General features: G+C 41.3%; 1 protein-coding gene across 2 annotated transcripts in view; it reads right to left on the minus strand.

Moving 5' to 3' along the window:
- The window catches only part of COL5A1 (collagen type V alpha 1 chain), a 236,137-nt gene extending 214,492 nt beyond the window's left edge, over window positions 1–21,645 (minus strand). For both annotated transcript variants that reach the window (XM_069747489.1, XM_069747488.1), the window contains exon 1: window positions 21,232–21,645. In XM_069747489.1, coding sequence (XP_069603590.1) covers window positions 21,232–21,331 — 100 coding nt within the window. In that variant the 5' untranslated portion in view covers window positions 21,332–21,645. The remainder of the gene's footprint in view (window positions 1–21,231) is intronic.
- Window positions 21,646–22,020: the final 375 nt, after the last annotated feature.

Below are 22,020 nucleotides of genomic sequence, written 5' to 3' on the forward strand. Positions count from 1 at the left end.
TTACAGACGTTGTTTGAGCAGACCTGCTCGAAAATCCTAGTTAAAATGGCTTCAAAAGCTCTTTTATTCATTTCTATAGGTAATCTACTTAATTATACATGTGAGGAATTCGAGTATTATTTTTAATATGCGATTTTTAAAAACAGGACATGTCACTTCTTTGAAGTAGACCGTTATGGCATCTGATCCAATGTGCAGTAGGCATTTTCAAACCATAACTTCAGGTAAAAACTCTCCCAAAACCTCTGTAGGAAAAACTTCTCCAAAAACATCCCAAAAAGGATGATCCAGGCTTTCTAGGAACTCACTCTAGATGGGAATCCACTGGTCCTGGTTACGGTACATTAAAAGCAGTGAGATACAACCACAAGCCAGTAAATGTAATCCGTGACAAAAAAATATTGCTGTTGTGCTATAAATTACATGATTAGTTTGGGTATAAATGATTGACAACCACACCTCAGACATAACATAAATTATCTCACTGGACTAAGTTTTTCTGTCATGGGACCGTGCAAACCTCCAGGATATCAGTGATTATCCAGTGACTACATAACAGTTCTTGCACTAGAATAGGTGACCTACTTGTTAGTCCTATACTATACTGAATGCCAGTGTGGTTTTTTTTCTCTATGACTGTCCTGATATGAGTGTAAGGCCGGGTTCACACTAGCGATGACTACGGATGAGTGCTATGCGATAAAACGGGACCAGCTCACATCAGCGTTTTTATTAAATGAAATCGCAGCATGCTGTGAATGTCACCAACACTCGGCCGAGTCTCGGCTCACTCACACCCATATAAGCCTATGGGCGCGAGTGAGACAGCGCACACCACTCGGATATCATCTGAGTGATGTGCGATATACGCTGACCCCGGCAATGGAGGAAATGGAGAAAGTCATTTTTCTGCCTCCTCCACAGCTGTGCGAGAGGCTCAGAGCACAGACGCATGACACGTGGCTCCCGCTCGCGGCAGAGCAGGAGCCGAGGGTCATTAGCATATCGCATCCCATGCTCTCGCATTGGATGCCATAACGCTAGTCTGACCCCGGCCTAAGTGTGACAACCAGAAGCAGCTATTGAAGATTCAGGATCGCAGTGACATAACTGCATTTCCAGGTTAATTCTGACTGGATTCTACATATGCTCTTAGTGATTTCATACTTATGTTCTTACTGATCTGAACAATCGAGATTGCCATCAGGCTTGGTTACAAAATAAAATTGGTAAAAAACATATTTTATCAATATCACCCTGAAATACATTAAAATGATAATCTTGTGTGCTCAATCTTTAGCCTCGCAGCTGAAATGCCTTAATATAAAAGAAAGAGACTCTTGATGTAAGAAAACACTTTGATTTCTCTCCCACGGGGAGACCCGATGTCAGCCGGCCTCCATTTATCCTGGTCCGCACATGGTGAACACTTGAAGAGATCAAGCTGAACTTATTCATAAGAATCTGATCACACGGTCACACTTGTGAATGAGGCCGTTCAGATCAGGGATGGAGAATTTCCCAGCCTAATATTCATAAAATGACCAACCAGTATAACAACCACTGGTGTATAACCAATATCCTTTTTTTTTCTTTTGGCAGATCCAGAAAGCTAAATTAGACTGATGTAGTTTGTGCTGAGATATTACCAGCTAATACTTTGTATGTGGTCTTCAATTATTCTACAAGTTACAGATTATATCTAATGTGAATTGTATATAGATTGCTAACAATGGCTGTCTGCAAGGTCGATGGCAATGAATACTAGGACCACTGGTTCTACTCTAAATACTTAACCTCTTAAGGCTGGGTTGTTCAGATGAGTCTATAAAAGACCATCCGTTTTTCATACAGAAAAAAAACAAAATAAAACACAATTTTCAGATGCATTGACATTTGTTCATCCATTTTTATACATTAACAGTTGAAAAAAGACTTACTTTTTGTGCAAAGTTGGGTATTTAATCAAGTGCCCATGCTGTCGACACCCAGCCCAATCCCACACCACCCAACTTATCTGCGATTGCATTTCTCAACACAAATCCAATATTGGATGCCAGAGGTCCGTATTGCCAATACACATTACTATAGCAAACTATTCAGTGCCACAATCACGTTACCAAGTGATAAAACAGATCCCAACTGTAAGGACAGCCGGCAAAGGGTGGCTTTTTGGATCCACACATTACAAAACTATGACTGCAAGGACTCAACACTGAGTCTGTACTGAGAGTCTCAGGACAAAATTAACTTTATTCCTTTCGGCTAGATTCACCATTGACTGACAGCAGGCCCTAATGTTGACTTGTGGCAAGTTAGTGGTGTAGGCCACCACTCTATATGCACAAAGTGGTATCTGAAACCGTGCCAGCACCGCCCCTATGACTGGAAGTCAATCGCTGCCAGGAGGAATAAAGTTAATTTCCTCCCAGTAGCGATGGGCTCTTAGTGTCAGCGCCACACGGTGTGAGAACACTATTAGCATGCACATTAACCCCATATCTGCAGGTCAATAGCATTATTTTACATGAAAGCTTACCTTTAAAAATTTGCCAGAATTGATCACATAAGTTCAGACGGTTGGGCGGCTATTCTATTCTATGGATTTGCATGCATCTATAACAACACATGGACCAAATGCAGTTTTCAGTGTTAATACATGCAATTTATCCATAAAAAAAGATGCAGTAAGGTTGATCTTTACGTGAACTGTCTTGTTTGCACACCTACAGACTTCTATGGGTCGAGTTTCATCTGCAAAGTGGAAGATACTAGTGCATGCTGCAATTTTCTTTCACACACACCTCATCTGACCAGCACTATTGAGTAACATAAGGTTCATGTGACATTCAACTGAAAACACGGAAAGCCCACTTACGTATAATACGTTTCACTGGACTGGATTCACACATCCATTTTTCAGTCTGAATACAGACTGGCTGCAGGTTTCATGACCTGAACTCGACAACTTTACATATGCCTATGAGGTAGTCAAGTTCAAGCCGGGATACCCTTGGCCGGTCTATAGTAGGAAAACAGCACAAATACAACAAATAATTAGTTCCGTTTAATGAATTTATCCAAGGTAAAAAGAAAAACATTATTTGGTTGATATCCAATTAAAAAATAATAATATACTTTATTCCGAATAGTGCTCTTATTGTCCCCAGTTCAGATTCATTCTTGTCAGTAATACCATATCTTTACAATGGAGGAAGTAAAAATAAATCTGTACGAAACGCGGTGGGGTAAATAGCAATGGCAATTAGAAAAGTGCACCAGCATAGAGAGGGGGGCACACATACAGGTGCTTCTCACAGAAAATATTCAAAAAGTTAATTTATTTCTGTTCTTCAATACAAAAAGTGAAACTCATATTTTTATATATATATATATATATATATATATATATACAGTACAGACCAAAAGTTTGGACACACCTCATTTAAAGATTTTTCTGTATTTTCATGACTATGAAAATTGTAGATTGACACTGAAGGCATCAAAACTATGAATTAACACATGTGGAATTATGTACTTAACAAAAAAGTGTGAAACAACTGAAATTATGTCTTATATTCTAGGGTCTTCAAAGTAGCCACCTTTTGCTTTGATGACTGCTTTGCACATTTTTGGCATTCTCTTGATGAGCTTCTAGAGGTAGTCACCGGGAATGGTTTTCACTTCACAGGTGTGCCCTGTCAGGTTTAATAAGTGGGATTTCTTGCATATAAATGGGGTTGGGACCATCAGTTTAAGGGGTACTTCCGTCTGTCTGTCTGTAACGGAAATCCCGAGAATTAGTCCCTCCCTACTTCCGTCCAGTCAGTGCCCGCTCCATACTCCCCTCCAGTCAGCGCTGACATAGGGTTAATGGCAGCGTTAACGGACCGCGTTATGCCGTGGGTAACGCACTCCGTTAACGCTGCTATTAACCCTGTGTGACCAACTTTTTACTATTGATGCTGCTTATGCAGCATCAATAGTAAAAAGATCTAATGTTAAAAATAGCAAAAAAAAACAAAACCTGCTATTCTCACCTTCCGTCGCCCGCCGATGCGCGCGCGGCTGCTGCCAGCTTCCGTTTCCAGCGATGCATTGCGAAATTACCCAGATGACTTAGCGGTCTCGCGCTAAGTCATCTGGGTACTTTTGCAATGCATCACTGGGAACGGAAGCTGGTGGCAGCAGCGCGCGCATCGGGACAGCTTCGCTGGACGCCGGCGGGTGAGTATATAACTATTTTTTATTTTAATTATTTTTTTTAACAGGGATATGGTGCCCACACTGCTATATACTACGTGGGCTGTGTTATATACTGTGTGGGCTGTGTTATATACTATGTGGGCTGTTTTATATACTGCGTGGGCTGTGTTATATATTACGTGGGCTGTGTAATATACTGAGTAGCTGCTATATACTACGTGGGCAGTGTTATAAACTACGTGGGCGGTGTTATATACTACGTGGGCAGTGTTATATACTGCGTGGGCTGTGTTATATACTGCGTGGCCACTATTGTATACTGCGTGGCCTGTGTTATAGACTGCGTGGGCTGTGTTATATACTGCGTGTCTGCTATATACTACATGGCTCCTATATACTACATGGCCTGTGCTATATACTATATATACTATATGGCTGCTATATACATACATACATATTCTAGAATACCCGATGCGTTAGAATCGGGCCACCATCTAGTATATATATATAAAGAGAGAGAGAGAGTCATTACAAATAGAGTGATCTATTTCAAGATGTTTATTTCTGTTAATGTTGATGATGATGGCTTACAGCCACAAGGAGGGTAAGCCACAAAAGGTCATTACTAAAGAAGCTGGCTGTTCACAGAGTGCTGTATCCAAGCATATTAACCCCTTTACCCCCAAGGGTGGTTTGCACGTTAATGACCAGGCCAATTTTTACAATTCTGACCACTGTCCCTTTATGAGGTTATAACTCCGAAACGCTTCAACGGATCCTGGTGATTCTGACATTGTTTTCTCGTGACATATTGTACTTCATGATAGTGGTAAAATTTCTTTGATAGTACCTGCGTTTATTTGTGAAAAAAACGGAAATTTGGCGAAAATTTTGAAAATTTCGCAATTTTCAAACTTTGAATTTTTATGCAATTAAATCACAGAGATATGTCACACAAAATACTTAATAAGTAACATTTCCCACATGTCTCCTTTACATCAGCATAATTTTGGAACCAATTTTTTTTTTGTTAGGGAGTTATAAGGGTTAAAAGTTGACCAGCAATTTCTCATTTTTACAACACCATTTTTTTTTAGGGACCACGTCTCATTTGAAGTCATTTTGAGGGGTCTATATGATAGAAAATGCCCAAGTGTGACACCATTCTAAAAACTGCACCCCTCAAGGTGCTCAAAACCACATTCAAGAAGTTTATTAACCCTTCAGGTGTTTAATAGGAATTTTTGGAATGTTTAAATAAAAATGAACATTTAACTTTTTTACACAAAAAACTTACTTCAGCTCCAATTTGTTTTATTTTACCAAGGGTAACAGGAGAAATTGGACCCAAAAAGTTGTTGTCCAATTTGTCCTGAGTACGCTGATATGATATGGCAGTAAACCACTGTTTGGGCGCATGGGAGAGCTCGAAAGGGAAGGAGCGCTATTTGACTTTTCAATGCAAAATTGACAGGAATTGAGATGGGACGCCATGTTGCGTTTGGAGAGCCACTGATGTGCCTAAACATTGAAACCCCCCACAAGTGACACCATTTTGGAAAGTAGACCCCCTAAGGAACTTATGTGGATGTGTGGTGAGCACTTTGACCCACCAAGTGCTTCACAGAAGTTTATAATGCAGAACCGTAAAAATAAAAAATCATATTTTTTCACAAAAATTATATTTTTGCCCCCAATTTTTTATTTTTCCAAGGGTAAGAGAAGAAATTGGACCTCAAAAGTTGTTGTCCAATTTGTCCTGAGTACGCTGATACCCCATATGTGGCAGTAAACCACTGTTTGGGCGCATGGGAGAGCTCGGAAGGGAAGGAGCGCAGTTTGACTTTTCAATGCAAAATTGACAGAAATTGAGATGGGACGCCATGTTGCGTTTGGAGAGCCACTGATGTGCCTAAACATTGAAACCCCCCACAAGTGACACCATTTTGGAAAGTAGACCCCCTAAGGAACTTATCTAGAGGTGTGGTGAGCACTTTGACCCACCAAGTGCTTCACAGAAGTTTATAATGCAGAACCGTAAAAATAAAAAATCATATTTTTTCACAAAAATTATATTTTTGCCCCCAATTTTTTATTTTTCCAAGGGTAAGAGAAGAAATTGGACCTCAAAAGTTGTTGTCCAATTTGTCCTGAGTACGCTGATACCCCATATGTGGCAGTAAACCACTGTTTGGGCGCATGGGAGAGCTCGGAAGGGAAGGAGCGCAGTTTGACTTTTCAATGCAAAATTGACAGAAATGGGGATGGGACGCCATGTTGCGTTTGGAGAGCCACTGATGTGCCTAAACATTGAAACCCCCCACAAGTGACACCATTTTGGAAAGTAGACCCCCTAAGGAACTTATCTAGAGGTGTGGTGAGCACTTTGACCCACAAAGTGCTTCACAGAAGTTTATAATGCAGAACCGTAAAAATAAAAAATCATATTTTTTCACAAAAATTATATTTTTGCCCCCAATTTTTTATTTTTCCAAGGGTAAGAGAAGAAATTGGACCTCAAAAGTTGTTGTCCAATTTGTCCCGAGTACGCTGATACCCCATATGTGGCAGTAAACCACTGTTTGGGCGCATGGGAGAGCTCGGAAGGGAAGGAGCGCCGTTTGACTTTTCAATGCAAAATTGACAGGAATTGAGATGGGACGCCATGTTGCGTTTGGAGAGCCACTGATGTGCCTAAACATTGAAACCCCCCACAAGTGACACCATTTTGGAAAGTAGACCCCCTAAGGAACTTATCTGGATGTGTGGTGAGCACTTTGACCCACCAAGGGCTTCACAGAAGTTTATAATGCAGAGCCATAAAAATAAAACAAAATTTTTTTCCCACAAAAATTATTTTTTAGCCCCCAGTTTTGTATTTTCCCTAGGGTAACAGGAGAAATTGGACCCCAAAAGTTGTTGTCCAATTTGTCCTGAGTACGCTGATACCCCATATGTGGGGGGGAACCACCGTTTGGGCGCATGGGAGGGTTCGGAAGGGAAGGAGCGCCATTTGGAATGCAGACTTAGATGGAATGGTCTGCAGGCGTCACATTGCGTTTGCAGAGCCCCTAATGTACCTAAACAGTAGAAACCCCCCACAAGTGACACCATTTTGGAAAGTAGATCCCCTAAGGAACTCATCTTGATGTGTTGTGAGAGCTTTGAACCCCCAAGTATTTCACTACAGTTTATAACGCAGAGCCATGCAAATAAAAAATATTTTTTTTCCACAAAAATTATATTTTAGCCCCCAGTTTTGTATTTTTCCAAGGTTAGCAGGAGAAATTGGACCCTAAATGTTGTTGTCCAATTTGTCCTGAGTACGCTGATACCCGATATGTGGGGGGGAACCACCGTTTGGGCGCATGGGAGGGCTCGGAAGGGAAGGAGCATCATTTGGAATGCAGACTTAGATGGATTGGTCTGCAGGCGTCACATTGCGTTTGCAGAGCCCCTAATGTACCTAAACAGTAGAAACCCCCCACAAGTGACCCCATATTGGAAACTAGACCCCTCAATGAACTTATCTAGATGTGTTGTGAGAACTTTGAACCCCCAAGTGTTTCACTACAGTTTATAACGCAGAGCCGTGAAAATAAAAAATCTTTTTGTTTTCCCACAAAAATTATTTTTTAGCCCCCAGTTTTGTATTTTCCCAAGGGTAACAGGAGAAATTGGTCCACAAAAGTTGTTGTCCAATTTGTCCTGAGTACGCTGATACCCCATATGTTGGGGTAAACCCCTGTTTGGGCACACAGGAGAGCTCGGAAGGGAAGGAGCACTGTTTTACTTTTTCAACGCAGAATTGGCTGGAATTGAGATCGGACGCCATGTCGTGTTTGGAGAGCCCCTGATGTGCCGAAACAGTGGAAACCCCCCAATTATAACTGAAACCCTAATCTAAACACACCCCTAACCCTAATTCCAACGGTAACCCTAACCACACCTCTAACCCTGACACACCCCTAACCCTAATCCCAACCCTATTCCCAACTGTAAATGTAATCTAAACCCTAACCCTAACTTTAGCCCCAACCCTAACTGTAGCCCCAACCCTAGCCCTAACCCTAGCCCTAACCCTAGCCCTAGCCCTAACCCTAGCCCTAACCCTAACCCTAACCCTAGCCCTAACTCTAGCCCTAACCCTAGCCCTAACCCTAGCCCTAGCCCTAACCCTAGCCCTAGCCCTAACCCTAGCCCTAACCCTAGCCCTAATGGGAAAATGGAAATAAATACATTTTTTTTTATTTTTCCCTAACTAAGGGGATGATGAAGGGGGGTTTGATTTACTTTTATAGCGAGTTTTTTAGCGGATTTTTATGATTGGCAGCCGTCACACACTGAAAGACCCTTTTTATTGCAAAAAATATTTTTTGCAATACCACATTTGGTCCACAGAGTCATGTGAGGTCTTGTTTTTTGCGGGACGAGTTGACGTTTTTATTGAAAACATTTTTGGGCACGTGACATTTTTTTATCGCTTTTTATTCCGATTTTTGTGAGGAAGAATGACCAAAAGCCAGCTATTCATGAATTTCTATTGGGGGAGGCGTTTATACCGTTCCGCGTTTGGTAAAATTGATAAATCAGTTTTATTCTTCGGGTCAGTACGATTACAGCGATACCTCATTTATATCATTTTTTTATGGTTTGGTGCTTTTATACGATAAAAACTATTTTACAGAAAAAATAATTATTTTTGCATCGCTTTATTCTCAGGACTATAACTTTTTTATTTTTTTGCTGATGATGCTGTATGGCGGCTCTTTTTTTGCGGGACAATATGACGCTTTCAGCGGTACCATGGTTATTTATATCTGTCCTTTTGATCGCGTGTTATTCTACTTTTTGTTCGGCGGTATGATAATAAAGCGTTGTTTTTTGCCTCGTTTTTTTTTTTTTTTTCTTACGGTGTTTACTGAAGGGGTTAACTAGTGGGACAGTTTTATAGGTCGGGTCGTTACGGACGCGGCGATACTAAATATGTGTACTTTTATTGGTTTTTTTTTTATTTAGATGAAGAAATGTATTTATGGGAATAATATATATATTTTTTTTCATTATTTTGGAATATTTTTTTTTATTTTTTTTACACATTTGGAAAATTTTTTTTTAACTTTTTTACTTTGTCCCAGGGGGGGACATCACAGATCAGTGATCTGACAGTTTGCACAGCACTCTGTCAGATCACTGATCTGACATGCAGCGCTGCAGCCTTCACAGTGCCTGCTCTAAGCAGGCTCTGTGAAGCCACCTCCCTCCCTGCAGGACCCGGATCCGCGGCCATCTTGGATCCGGGGCTCGAGCAGGGAGGGAGGTGAGGAGACCCTCGCAGCAACGCGATCACATCGCGTTGCTGCGGGGGGCTCAGGGAAGCCCGCAGGGAGCCCCCTCCCTGCGTGGTGCTTCCCTGCACCGCCGGCACACCGCGATCATCTTTGATCGCGGTGTGCCAGGGGTTAATGTGCCGGGGGCGGTCCGTGACCGCTCCTGGCACATAGTGCCGGATGTCAGCTGCGATAAGCAGCTGACACCCGGCCGCGATCGGCCGCGCTCCCCCCGTGAGCGCAGCCGATCGGCTATGACGTACTATCCCGTCCAGGGTCAGATAAGCCCAGGGCACCTCGACGGGATAGTACGTCTAAGGTCACAGAGGGGTTAATGGAAAGTTGAGGGGAAAGAAAAAGTGTGGTAGAAAAAGGTGCACAAGCAACCAGGATAACCACAGACTTGAAAGGATTGCTAAGAAAAGGCCATTCAAACATTTGGGGGAAATTCACAAGGAGTGGACTGCTGCTGGAGTCATTGCTTCAAGAGCCACCACACACAGACGTATCCAGGACATGGGCTACAAGTGTCGCATTCCTTGTGTCAAGCCACTCATGACCAATAGACAATGCCAGAAGCGTCTTACCTGGGACAAGGAGAAAAAGAACTGGACTGTTGCTCAGTGGTCCAAGGTGTTGTTTTCAGATGAAAGTAAATTTTGCATTTCATTTGGAAATCAATGTCCCAGAGTCTGGAGGAAGAGTGGAGAGGCCACAATCCAAGCTGCTTGAGGTCTAGTGTGAAGTTTCCACAATCAGTCATGGTTTGGGGAGCCATGTCATCTGCTGGTGTAGGTCCACTGTGTTTTATCAAGACCAAAGTCAGCGCAGCTGTCTACCAGGAAATTTTAGAGCACTTCATGCTTCCCTCTGCCGACAAGCTTTTTAAAGATGGAAATTTCATTCTCCAGCAGGACTTGGCACCTGTCCACACTGCCAAAAGTACCAATACCTGGTTTACAAACAACAGTATCACTGTGCTTGATTGGCCAGCAAACTCACCTGACCTTATTGTCAAGAGGAAGATGAGAGATACCAGACCCAACAATTCAGACGAGCTGAAGGCTGCTATCAAAGCAACCTGGGCTTCCATAACACCTCAGCAGTGCCACAGGCTGGTCACCTCCATGCCAAGCCACATTGATATATAACACAAAGTACCAACGGATATCCAATATAAACCATATAATATATATATATATATATATATATATATATATAAAAATATTAATAAAACCCGATGGTGTCTGTGAGCAAGAAGTAGTGATTAAACACTAAGGGTAGAAAACTAAACCACAACCTAAAACCCGGATAGCCAGAAAAGTGTATCCACACAGGGATTTATTAAATATAAGCCTTTATTTATGTTGGCAATAGGCACAAAATAAAATTTAATACATAGTACGCGAATATAACAGGACAATAAAAAATATATAAAAACAATTTTTAGGATATAAACGGGTGACCCTGGTAAAAATTAATGGATATAATATATATATATTTTTCATTTGATGATAGCTAAAAAAATAATATAAAAAACATTAAATAAAAATGGAAAAATATAATTTATTATAAAGTGCACTACAAAAAAACACCTGAGTTATAATTCATGTTGAAGATAAATACATAAAAATATATACCAAAATTGAGAAAGTACTGCCACAAAAATAACAATAGTGTGCAAAAGGAAATATCAAAGTACCACCAGGGCACAATGTGTGCTACAATCAAGTAGATCAACAACACCACTAAAAAGTGCAATGTGCTGTGTGCAAATCACGCATGGGGAGCCAGTGAAGGGATTGACAGAGGGGAGAGGCCGGGGAATAGCGGGGGGACAGGTGGATTAGTCGGGCAGCAGAGTTTAGAATAGATTACTACAGGCTAAACCTGCTGTATACTAATGACACTGATGACAAAAAAATAGCTTGAAAGACAAATATACAACATTCAGGAAGAGAGAGAGCGGGAAGAGAAAGTATGGTACGAAATAAGCTTATTCAGCTACTGAAACACAGAAGAACAAGGAATATAGCAGTTTTTTTCAAGTGAAAACCGCTTTAAGAAATGTTCTTCTTCAGGGTGTTTTTGAAAGAGTTTTTCATTTTCTGAAGTGGTTTTGAAGAGTTTAAGCGATTTTTTGCAGCCTGTTGATTGAGCTCCTAGTTTGCAATGTATCCCATCAGGAGCTGCTTCAAAAGAGGTGACATGCCCTTTATTTCCAACAGGTGTTTTTCAAAACTCATAGTGGGAAAAAATGCTCAAAACAATGAACATACGAGCAGCAATATGAATAGAAATGAATAGTAAGAGTCTCCCAAGCGTATTTTAACATTTTCTTCAGGCATTTCAGGAGTAGATTCACTCCAAGTGCATGCAACCTAAAGTTGGAAAATGGCCACAGGTTCTGCCGATATATCCATTTGCAATTGGCAAAAAAAAGTGCACGGAAAGCAGCTTGCAACAGGTAAAGGGCCAGATTAATTCAATCCATAACATGCATGGGAGTACAAGTTTAAGGTCAGCTGGTCAGAATAAAAAATTACCCCCCAGGATTGTTGCAAACAATCGTCATTGCATTAGTGCGTTAACTACATAGTATAGAGTCGCTGTATGGACATCAAAACCCTTGACATAGAGTGCGTCATTACACAAATCCCTTCCATTCAATATGCAGCAACGCTCAATTTCCTGTCATGACTTCTGGGTATTGCTGCTGCGGGGAGAGCTGTGCGCCACAGCATGGGAGCTGAGAGCAGAGCGACGGGGAACTCACCGGGTAGTAAACAGGACCTGAACCACGTGACAGGGTAGGAGGTGGTGGGTGGTACCAGACGATATACACTAGAGAGTAGTTAACCATGCCAAGATCAAAATCAGGAGATAATGAGGTAACCGAGGGGAGAGGCGGAGAGATAGTCAGAAAGGGAGCCGAAGGTCAGAAAGCCAACAGAACAAACAAGCAGAGTAATGCACGGACCGCAAAACAAGCAACTGCAAATCGAGCACACACTCAAGGGGTCAGACAAATAGACTAAACAAAAGTATAGCTGACAGGGAATCCTAGTCTGGAGTGTGTATAAATACACCTCCCAGATCCAAAGAGAGGCCAGCAATATTAACCCTGAGAGAGCAGGACATGATCCATGTCTTATACCATGACATTTCCTTGCTGTATGAAACCACCAACATGACACTGATCTGGAATGGCTGAGTGCACCGTTAGGGTATGTGTCCACGTTCAGGATTGCTTCAGGCTTTGGTCAGGATTTTATGCAGGTAAAATCCAGACCAAAACTGCACGTGAGGTCACTGGCAGGTCACCTGCGGCATTCTTGCATGTTTTGCTCATTGTAGCAACATGCTGCGTTCTGAAAAAACGCACTGCATGCGTTTTTTCCTGCATAGTGGAGACGGGATTTCATTAAATCCCTTCCACTGTGCTGTAACATCTGGACGCTGCGTTTTTGACGCTGCGGAAAAACGCAGCGTTTCCTGAACGTGGAAACGTACCCTTATAGACCTGGGCTGGCTGCTAGCCTGGATTACAACATCTCTGAAAGGCAGACAATTCTATCGGACCTTGTTACCCAGTGACGATCACATACTTTTAATCAGAAAATAATAAATCCTTGTAGGAGATTCGCTGTGAAGCACATTAACCACAGAGTTAATTGCAGCTAATTGAATGAATGTGCAATTAGAAATTTGTCATAAAAAGATCTTAATTTGTCAAGTGACTTAAATGGTTGTGTAAACCCGCAAGGGCAGGGTCCTCGCCCCTCTGTATCAGTCCGTCATTGTTAGTTTGTTTACTGTAAGTGATATCTGTAACTTGTATGTCACCCCTTCTCATGTACAGCACCATGGAATCAATGGTGCTAAATAAGTAATAATAATAATAATAATTGTAAACATGGGATTAGTCTCAAACCTACTTATATGACCACATAAGTAACAGGTGGAGCCATAAACTCACAGGATGACAGGACTAGAGAGCTGGAAAATGTCAGTATGGGCAGAAGAGAGTGATCTGTAGTCATCTGAATTTGTCCATTGGCTAGATATGGAAGATGCCAGCTCATTTACGGTATCTTCTTTATTGACATTTCCTAGCTTCTTGTCTCCTAAGGGTCATTGTGCTACTGCTTCTAACATCATGCACCGTCCAAACTGAGACATCTGTGGATCCCAAATTGTTTTACTGATAACTGACGAAATGTGACTACTGTGACACTTAATGATACCCCAGTATCATTGATCCCCGCATTAGATCCCTTAAAGCAAAAGTCACTATCAGACAAGATATATGTCTCCAGAAGAATCACTAATAATAAACCAAGAACATGTAGTTCACCTTTTCAGGAATTACAGGTTATTTTCTCTCAAAACCTTTTTTTTTTGCTTAAGCACTGGATGAGATATTTGCTTTTCTTACTCTCGGGAATGGTGAAATAAACTCCGTAGAGTGATGACCACAGACTGTGTACAAGGTTTTCGCTGGGTCTAAATGAAGACTGGCAAGTCTGCAGACACTGCAAATAGCACGCTTTAAAGCCTAAATATCCCACAGCTGTCAAATGCCATGTCTCTATCTGCATTTTCTGTCCACTTAAATTACACTGTGGTACAAACAAACAAGTGCAGAGGCAGACAATGATATATTTGTTGGGAATGGACAGGATTCCCCCCGTGTCACTGTGTCAGAGCAGGAGGAGGGAAGCTTTACGATGAGAAATCCACAGAGACATCACTTCTTAATATTTTACAAGACAGCTTCTTTTCTGAGAGAAGGTTACTAGTCAAACTTGGGAACGTTTCTATGATGGCCAAGAGTCAGCGCAATATACATGGACACAAACACACAAACATCAACTGATGTGCTGATAATTCACATGGATCACAAAAATCAATTTCCAAAATATCAAAAAGCCTCACTAAAATCATTATGTTAATGGACGATTGTGAAAAAGAATCTTCTTTCACACAAGTCATCCTCCCATTCACTGGCAGAAAGTAATGGTAAAGTTGTTCCCGCTGTCTTCATGCTCTTTCTAACCCAATGTCCATCCCATGGTCGATCCGCCCCAAATTCCTGCACAGGTAGGGGGATGATTGGTGCTATACAATTCAACCAAGAGTTTAAAGCCCGGACATACATATGGCTGCAATTACTGTACAAGGGAAATACACATGCAACTCATGTGACTAACATTATGACTCTTTTTTCTTTATTTTCTTATACCTGTTCCTTATAAATTACTTTCCCTTCACTATTAAATGTATGGTAAATGACAGATATTGAAAAAAGGGAGACCTAAGTGATAAAAAAAGTTTATCATAGGCTCATCTTTCCATCTTTTTTTAAGATTTCAGAATTGATCTATATATTCCAAATTATTGCAATGTTTTACATTGTTTTCTGGAAGGACAATCGTGCATAATGCAAGGGTGGAATTATAATAAAAGAGCAAAAAAAAAAGGAAGAAGAGGTCAAAGTAGGACACGCCGCCCCTATCCTCTAGCGATGGTTCACCCCATCCCAGGCCAGAAGGGCCAAGGTCGCCCCTGTGGGAACGCAGGGATGCCTGACATGGGTGTTACCGCTTTATCCTTGTTTGCAGGTTCAAAACATAGAACAATACAAAATAAAAGAAGGCAATATTTCCGGCAGATATCACCTGTATAGAAATATCCATTTGAAGCGCAGAATTTCCATACTCCATCGGAAGACTTAACATATATCAGGGGCTGCACAGACCTGCAGCGCTCCACATCTAGAAGAGTCAGAGACTTTGAACTACATCACACAGAATTGGATATAGGAGACATAAGAAAGTGAGAAGTAAGTGTAACATTTCCAGAGAAAGGTTCAAAGAACATAAACAATTTCTGTCGCCTTCAGAGCAGTCGCTTCATTTATGCGGAGAGTACACGTTCTCTATATGCATCTCTATTTGCTATAAATAAAATACTTTCTGCCCCATTCACATAAAAAGGCTTCTGGTTAAATAAATAAGTGGGTTACTGCTCATTGACGGTCCGGTGCTGTGGATCTTCGTGTGCGACACTAATCAGACACCCCCAATTCTCTCTCATCTCTAAACTCTTGTTGAGATGACTGACAAAGGCAACAGATGAAATAGACCGGTGAGCACTAGAAATGGACGATATTTGGTAAATGAGAAAAGCGCAGATGATAGAACAGCAGCCTAGGACGTAACGCAAACATAAGTGTGTGTTCATCCACTAGCGGGGTGCTGCCAATCTCTACAAGCCTAGCTATGGCAGGAGAACCCATCCACGGGCGTGCAGTCTTCAGATTATGACCATTCAGGTTACTAATGATCACACATACCCAGAACAGAGGGCAGGTGCATTTTTAGGATACTTGCAGAGTCATGAAAAGACACTTTTCACCTGTAGTAGCTTCTGAAACCAAAAAAACAAATAATGCTAATCACCCTAAAGAGGGTCGTGCCCTTTAAAATTCCCTGTGACCTTCCAGCTTCCATCTATCTTCCTGAATTTCCTCTCCTTCCTTACATGAGTGGCAGGTACTTCAAGTAAGGTCACAAAATAGACTGCCCCCTAAAAATAAGCAAAACGGACTACAAAATGTTTCTCCACAAGCTGAAATCAAGTCAGTAGTCTCACCCTTAACATGCCAGGACACTAAAACTGTACGTTTTCAGCGAGATTTCATGTAAGAACAAATCTATGTAGCAAACAAGAAGCTGACGGACATTATTATTCCAAAATATGTAAAAAAAAATGTAGTGACGTCATTCAAAGGAGGAATTAGAGGACAGGTGGTAGTGGAGCAGCTACAATTATCCCATGACAATGGGGCATAGTGGCAGACCACCCAAACTCCAGCTGTAAATAGAACAGACTTGTGTTTTACGACTTTAAGTTTCAATTTTTAGAAACTCATCACCCAATGGTTTCAGCACAGTCATTGTACCATTGATCCCATCACAAAATGCTAAAATTAAACATGAAATGGCAGGAAACGTGATGGGAATTTGACACATGATAAAAGAGGAATCGAGGGACGAGAAAAGAAACAAAACAAACTGGCAGGGCTCTTCATTCTTGAAAGAAGTCTTCTAAGTAGTTTCATTTAATAGACACATCCTCAACACTCGGGAGATCGGAAACATATGTTCCATAAGTTTGATGTATAGTAAAAATGGGAACTTCAAATTGGCCACATATGTGTTCCTTCCATGCAAAAGAGTGCGCCCATATGCTTGCCAAACCCCTAAAACATATGGGGGGTTCAGTGGTTGCTTTGGTGTTATATTTACCAAACAGCGATGATTCTAAACAGAAGGTTGTGAGCTTCATAATCCTTTACACCAGGGACACGAGAAGAACAAAGTCACCATTAATGCTAAATACTCCAGGGGCAAAGTCAGAAACACATGACGATTAAAAAGGGTTATTTAATTTGACTTATCCCTTGTCTCTAACCAAAAAGTACCGTAACTAAGGGGGTCTGCCACATGCACTGCAAAAGCCTAAATGTGATATCTATGTTAAATTAGGAGCATCGACACAAAAGAACAAAGACAACATCCACCAAAGTCACACTATCCCTTGGATACAAATGCTGTTCTCAAGTGCCATCTTTCCTACTAGAAGGTCGGGTTTAAAAAAGTCAAATAAATGCAGAATGCATGAACCATAACGAAAACTAGAGGAATCACAAAAACTGATCTGATGAGGTCTTGTATGAGCTTGGACCTATAGATACTCCATAAATACAAAACAACACAAAACTTGAATAGATCATGGAACAAAAAGAAAGTGACACTATCTGTAGTAACCAATCAGACTTCAACCATCAAGTTGGAATAATTAGAAACAGCCTGAAATCAGTTGCTATTGGTCTGTACTGAGATTGATATGAGCCATCCATCAGAGTGATGAATGAAAGGATCAGATTGTTGCTGCATGATCCTAAACAAGGATCATTGCTCATGTTGGGCGCATGTCCCCACATCCTTCATACTGATGATGTCATCCTGCACCGAATCATTTACGGCTGCACACTGGGTCCTGGTCTGGAGAACAAATGCAATTATCTTTATGCCAGGTCATTACAACCAACTAAAATATCCTGAAAAGGGTTTTTTTTTCTTTCTGCCCTTGATGTTTTGCTTAATAAGAAACAGATTCACATGAAGACAATTAAAAGTTCAAGCACAACATTCCCAAAACCGCCTATGGGGGCAGCAGTGATACAAAGTATTGCTAACACTCCATACAATATACACAGCGTGTCATCATTATCAGCTGTAATACTATTATACATTAATCCATTTTACAGCTGCATCTTAAAGAAAAGCCAGACTGAAAACACGATATAACATGTAGGCAAAGTAGGCAGGTGTATAGGGCAGCACTGAGCTGCTGTGGATTTTATGCTCCTTCATACAACACCTGGTTTTACTGAACACAGCTTTAAGCCATAAAGTAGGTGGTTTAGGTTGATGGCATAATCATCGGGCTTAAGTAGGGGTACAGTTGCTAATTGGAGTGTAATTAAACCTCGGGGACTATGGCAGCACATACTGTATGCATCGTTCTGATTATAATCCCATCAGCATTGTTCTAGGATTTTTAGAGCTCATAACATTTTCCTGCATTTAGGACCATGTGTTTAGTAGTTATGAGCATCAATTAGTTATTTCCCAGACATTTTAGGATAAATCAGTGATTTAACACTGAGGGTTTATTTACACGGTGCTGTTATATTTCAACACACAAAATGAGCAATGGACGGCACTAGAGAAGCACAAATCAATATGGACATTCACTCCTTAAAGAACATCCGAAAAATACGCAGGTGGCACGTATGTTCTGGGTATACGGTGCTCAGCACTGATAAGCAATCCAGAGTAAATACGATGAAACAAGAAAAGAAGAGAAGAACATACGTGCCACCTGCGTATTTTTCGGATGTTCTTTAAGGAGTGAATGTCCATATTGATTTGTGCTTCTCTAGTGCCGTCCATTGCTCATTTTGTGTGTTGGTTGTACTCTTCTACATTTCGGGACAGAGCACAGAGTATACAATAGCACAAGGAGATAAAGTATACAAAAGTTTCTATACTAAAGACTTTATCAGATATAATGGACGAAAATATGGACTCTGCCGAAAATGCAGGATTGGAATCACATGGTGTTTTAGCAGGTCGTGAGGGTGCGGTGGAGTTTGTCCACACTCCAGCTCCGCACCCTCCCGCTGACCTGATGTCCTAATGGATGTTTTATACATTTTTCTCCAATAAAGAGCACGATTTCACAGCTTCAAAAATAAGGGTGAGTGCCGCACTGTTTTCTTTTCTTGTTTCATCGCTGTTATATTTCAGTTTTTACAAAACTGCAGGAAAAAAAGGAGGCATGAACATAATGTCTGAATATGACTGAACACAAGCCCTGAGCCAAGTCCAGTTTACTTATTACTTTATGTCACCCACAGGGGGAGCTAATACTGATGTTCACGTGACCCTGGAGCATGCCATCAGATACACTTATACATGGGGTACAATGTAACACAACCTTAGGATATCGTTGTCTGCATAGCAACATTCAGCAACCACCTCCCAGGGAGCAGTCTCATCACAGTACCCCTGTAATGCAATTATTTGTGGCTGGGCCCCGATACTGCACTGACATTCACACCACTGCCCACAGTCACCATGGTGTTGACCATGTCCCTGGGTCGTATATTAGTGCTATGTGACTGGCTCATTCGTCCAGTCTCCCCTGCCCCAGGCAGCAGTCATTGCTTTGCTCTGGAGGTCTCACATAGAGAAGTAGGAAGAAGTTGTTTTCAGTGATCTACATCAGGGGTGGGAAATCTTTTTTCAGCCAAGAGCCATTTGGATACTTATACCATCCTTCGGGGGCCGTACAACCTCCGCCCACAAAGTACATCCTGACTCTGGCCCTGGTGTCAGGACATAATCTTTCATTGCATGCCCTTCAGTGTTCAGTAGTGAACACTGCATGTGTGTGCTAACAGAGCAAGAAGAAATTCAGTAACCGCATGGTGCTGCCACCTAATGACAATGATACGGCCTGGGCAAAACACACCACCAGGTGTGATGTAATGGCTGCAGTCCAGCACCATGTGCTGCCACCGAGCGGCTGCTACGTCATATGGCTGGCCACAGGAGATCCAAGATGTTATGCAATTCTCACCACAATAACTTAAAGTGATCACCATGAAGCAACCGGCGATTCCTTCATGATTAATCATTGCGTGTAAAGCCGGAGCCAACACACTATGTAGACTTGGCACCAAACGCAGCGGTGACATCAGCAACGGTCCAGTTTTTACATCTGGGCCTAGAAGCTTCGATCTGAGCCACTGACTGTTTCGGACATTGGGAAAGATATTTTTATTTTTTTGGAATTGATATCACACTTTCAGGCTTCTTAGATGTTAGATCAGTAAACCATTTTTGTAGAAATTAGACAACTCACTCTGTAACGCCAGAAACATTCTGCATCGCTGGGAGAATAATTTTGTTTCTGCCAATATTTTAGCAATTGATTGCTGTCTTCAGATGAACGTGTGGAACGTTCAGTAGAAAACCAATAATACATTTTTTAATAATCTACAGGAGCAAGCACAGCACATCGCACGGCTCGTAACAGCTGGAGAGCCTTTATTCCCGTTACCAATTCACAGCAAACAAACAGGAACAGACATTGCACAAAAACTGCAAAATGCTTTCATTGTTATACCATGGCTGACAATGGGACTGATAGGTATACGTTGGGTTGTGAAGCTGATAAGTGAGTGTATATTAGTAATACTATAATTTGTAAAGCGCTGCGGAATATGTTGGCACTATATAAAATTATTATTATTATTATGATATTAGCTTTTATTCTGATCACAGTATGCCCAGAGAAGCCAGGGTCACCCATGTTTTGTACGTGCATTTATGCATCCTGAACAGCACACACAACACACCCGTCCACTTTATTCGAAAGTCCAATTGAGCGTCAGTGATCTATAGTTCATCTAGTATATCCCTTATTCTTATGATATTACCACCTCAGTCGACTTGCCCCTGTGTATGCATTTTCTAAGACATGCCCGAATTTGTTTTTTTTTTTTTTAGTACAAAGCATTAAAGAAAAATACAATATTGCATGAAATGTAGAGACATATTACAATTTCAGACTGGAACAGAAGACTAAAACTTGCACAAACTCAATAAATCTCAAATCTAAATGTAAAAGAATCCACTGCAGTTCCACAAGTAAACTATAGGTGGAGCAATTTTGCTAGTTTCACAGAGTAAAAAAAAAAACAGTTTTCAAGTTTGTGTGTTGTCTTCAGAAGTTTCTAAAATTACATTTCAGAAAGTTTTCACTGAGCAGTGGACGAAGAATAAGAAATATCGGAGAAGAAAGGAGAAGTAAGCAGAAAGTAATGGAGATGGATGGAGAGGACAGACAATCCTGATCTCAGATGCTTTTACCCTTACATTGGCCTGGCACATAGGCTCCAGATATAAACTCTTATGTTAAACCATCAAATGGGGAAAAAAAGTATTGAAGCTTTGACTTCTGCATGTCCCATTGCCTGAGCAGAGTGATGCTTTTCAAGTAGAGACTTGCTGGAAATCTGTTCCAGGTCAGAGAAAAAAAAAAGGTTCCTTACCTGCATGGCACTGTGAACATATAAAGCTTAATGCAATAAGGAAGGATAAGTCTCTACTCCAACTCCATCTTTTCCACCTTGTATGTGTATCCATGTTCATCACCTCCACCGTGAGGGGCCAATTCTTTGGGATTCAGAGGTCCTTAATGCAAATTTTGGAATGCAATTAAGTAACAGAGAAAGGGCAGAAACCCTGGAGGACTGGTGTATTTTATAAAGCCATTAGTTTGGGGTATTTTGGGGGGGTGCTTAGTGCAGCTGAAATTTCTGGGCAGTCCAAATTTTAAAGTGTCTGCAAACCCCCAGCTCTCTCTCCTTCTCTTGCTTCCTGTCCTGTCCCCTTCTCTGGTCTGGTCCTACTGGGGTTGTCTTGAGAAGTGATGCCCCCTTGTCCTACGATTACAGAGTGAAAAACCTTTTTAGGGAGATGCAAGGACTGTGAGTCCCAAACAGGGACAGCAAATCAGAAGGCAAAATCCGGCAAGCTCAGCCTCCTTTCACTGGGATCAGGAAAAGAGGGGGAGAGAGGGTGGGGAGGGGAGTGGAAGAGGCATGAAAGTTTGTGAAGAAAAAAAAGTTTGGAGAAGAGTAAAAAAAAAAAAAAAAAAAGTTGTGGGATTGGGAGATGTTCATAGAACAAGCTGCAACCAGCACATGGGGTTAACTCCTGCACATTCCAAAACCCTGAATCCATATTTCTCATTCTCAGCCAGACAAACAATGTGAAACTGGTGAACAGATTATTTGTACTGGCCCTGTGTGCACAATGGTAGAGGGAACGACAAAGTA

This window comes from Ranitomeya imitator, chromosome 2 (assembly GCF_032444005.1).
Source record: "Ranitomeya imitator isolate aRanImi1 chromosome 2, aRanImi1.pri, whole genome shotgun sequence".
NCBI lineage: Eukaryota > Metazoa > Chordata > Amphibia > Anura > Dendrobatidae > Ranitomeya > Ranitomeya imitator.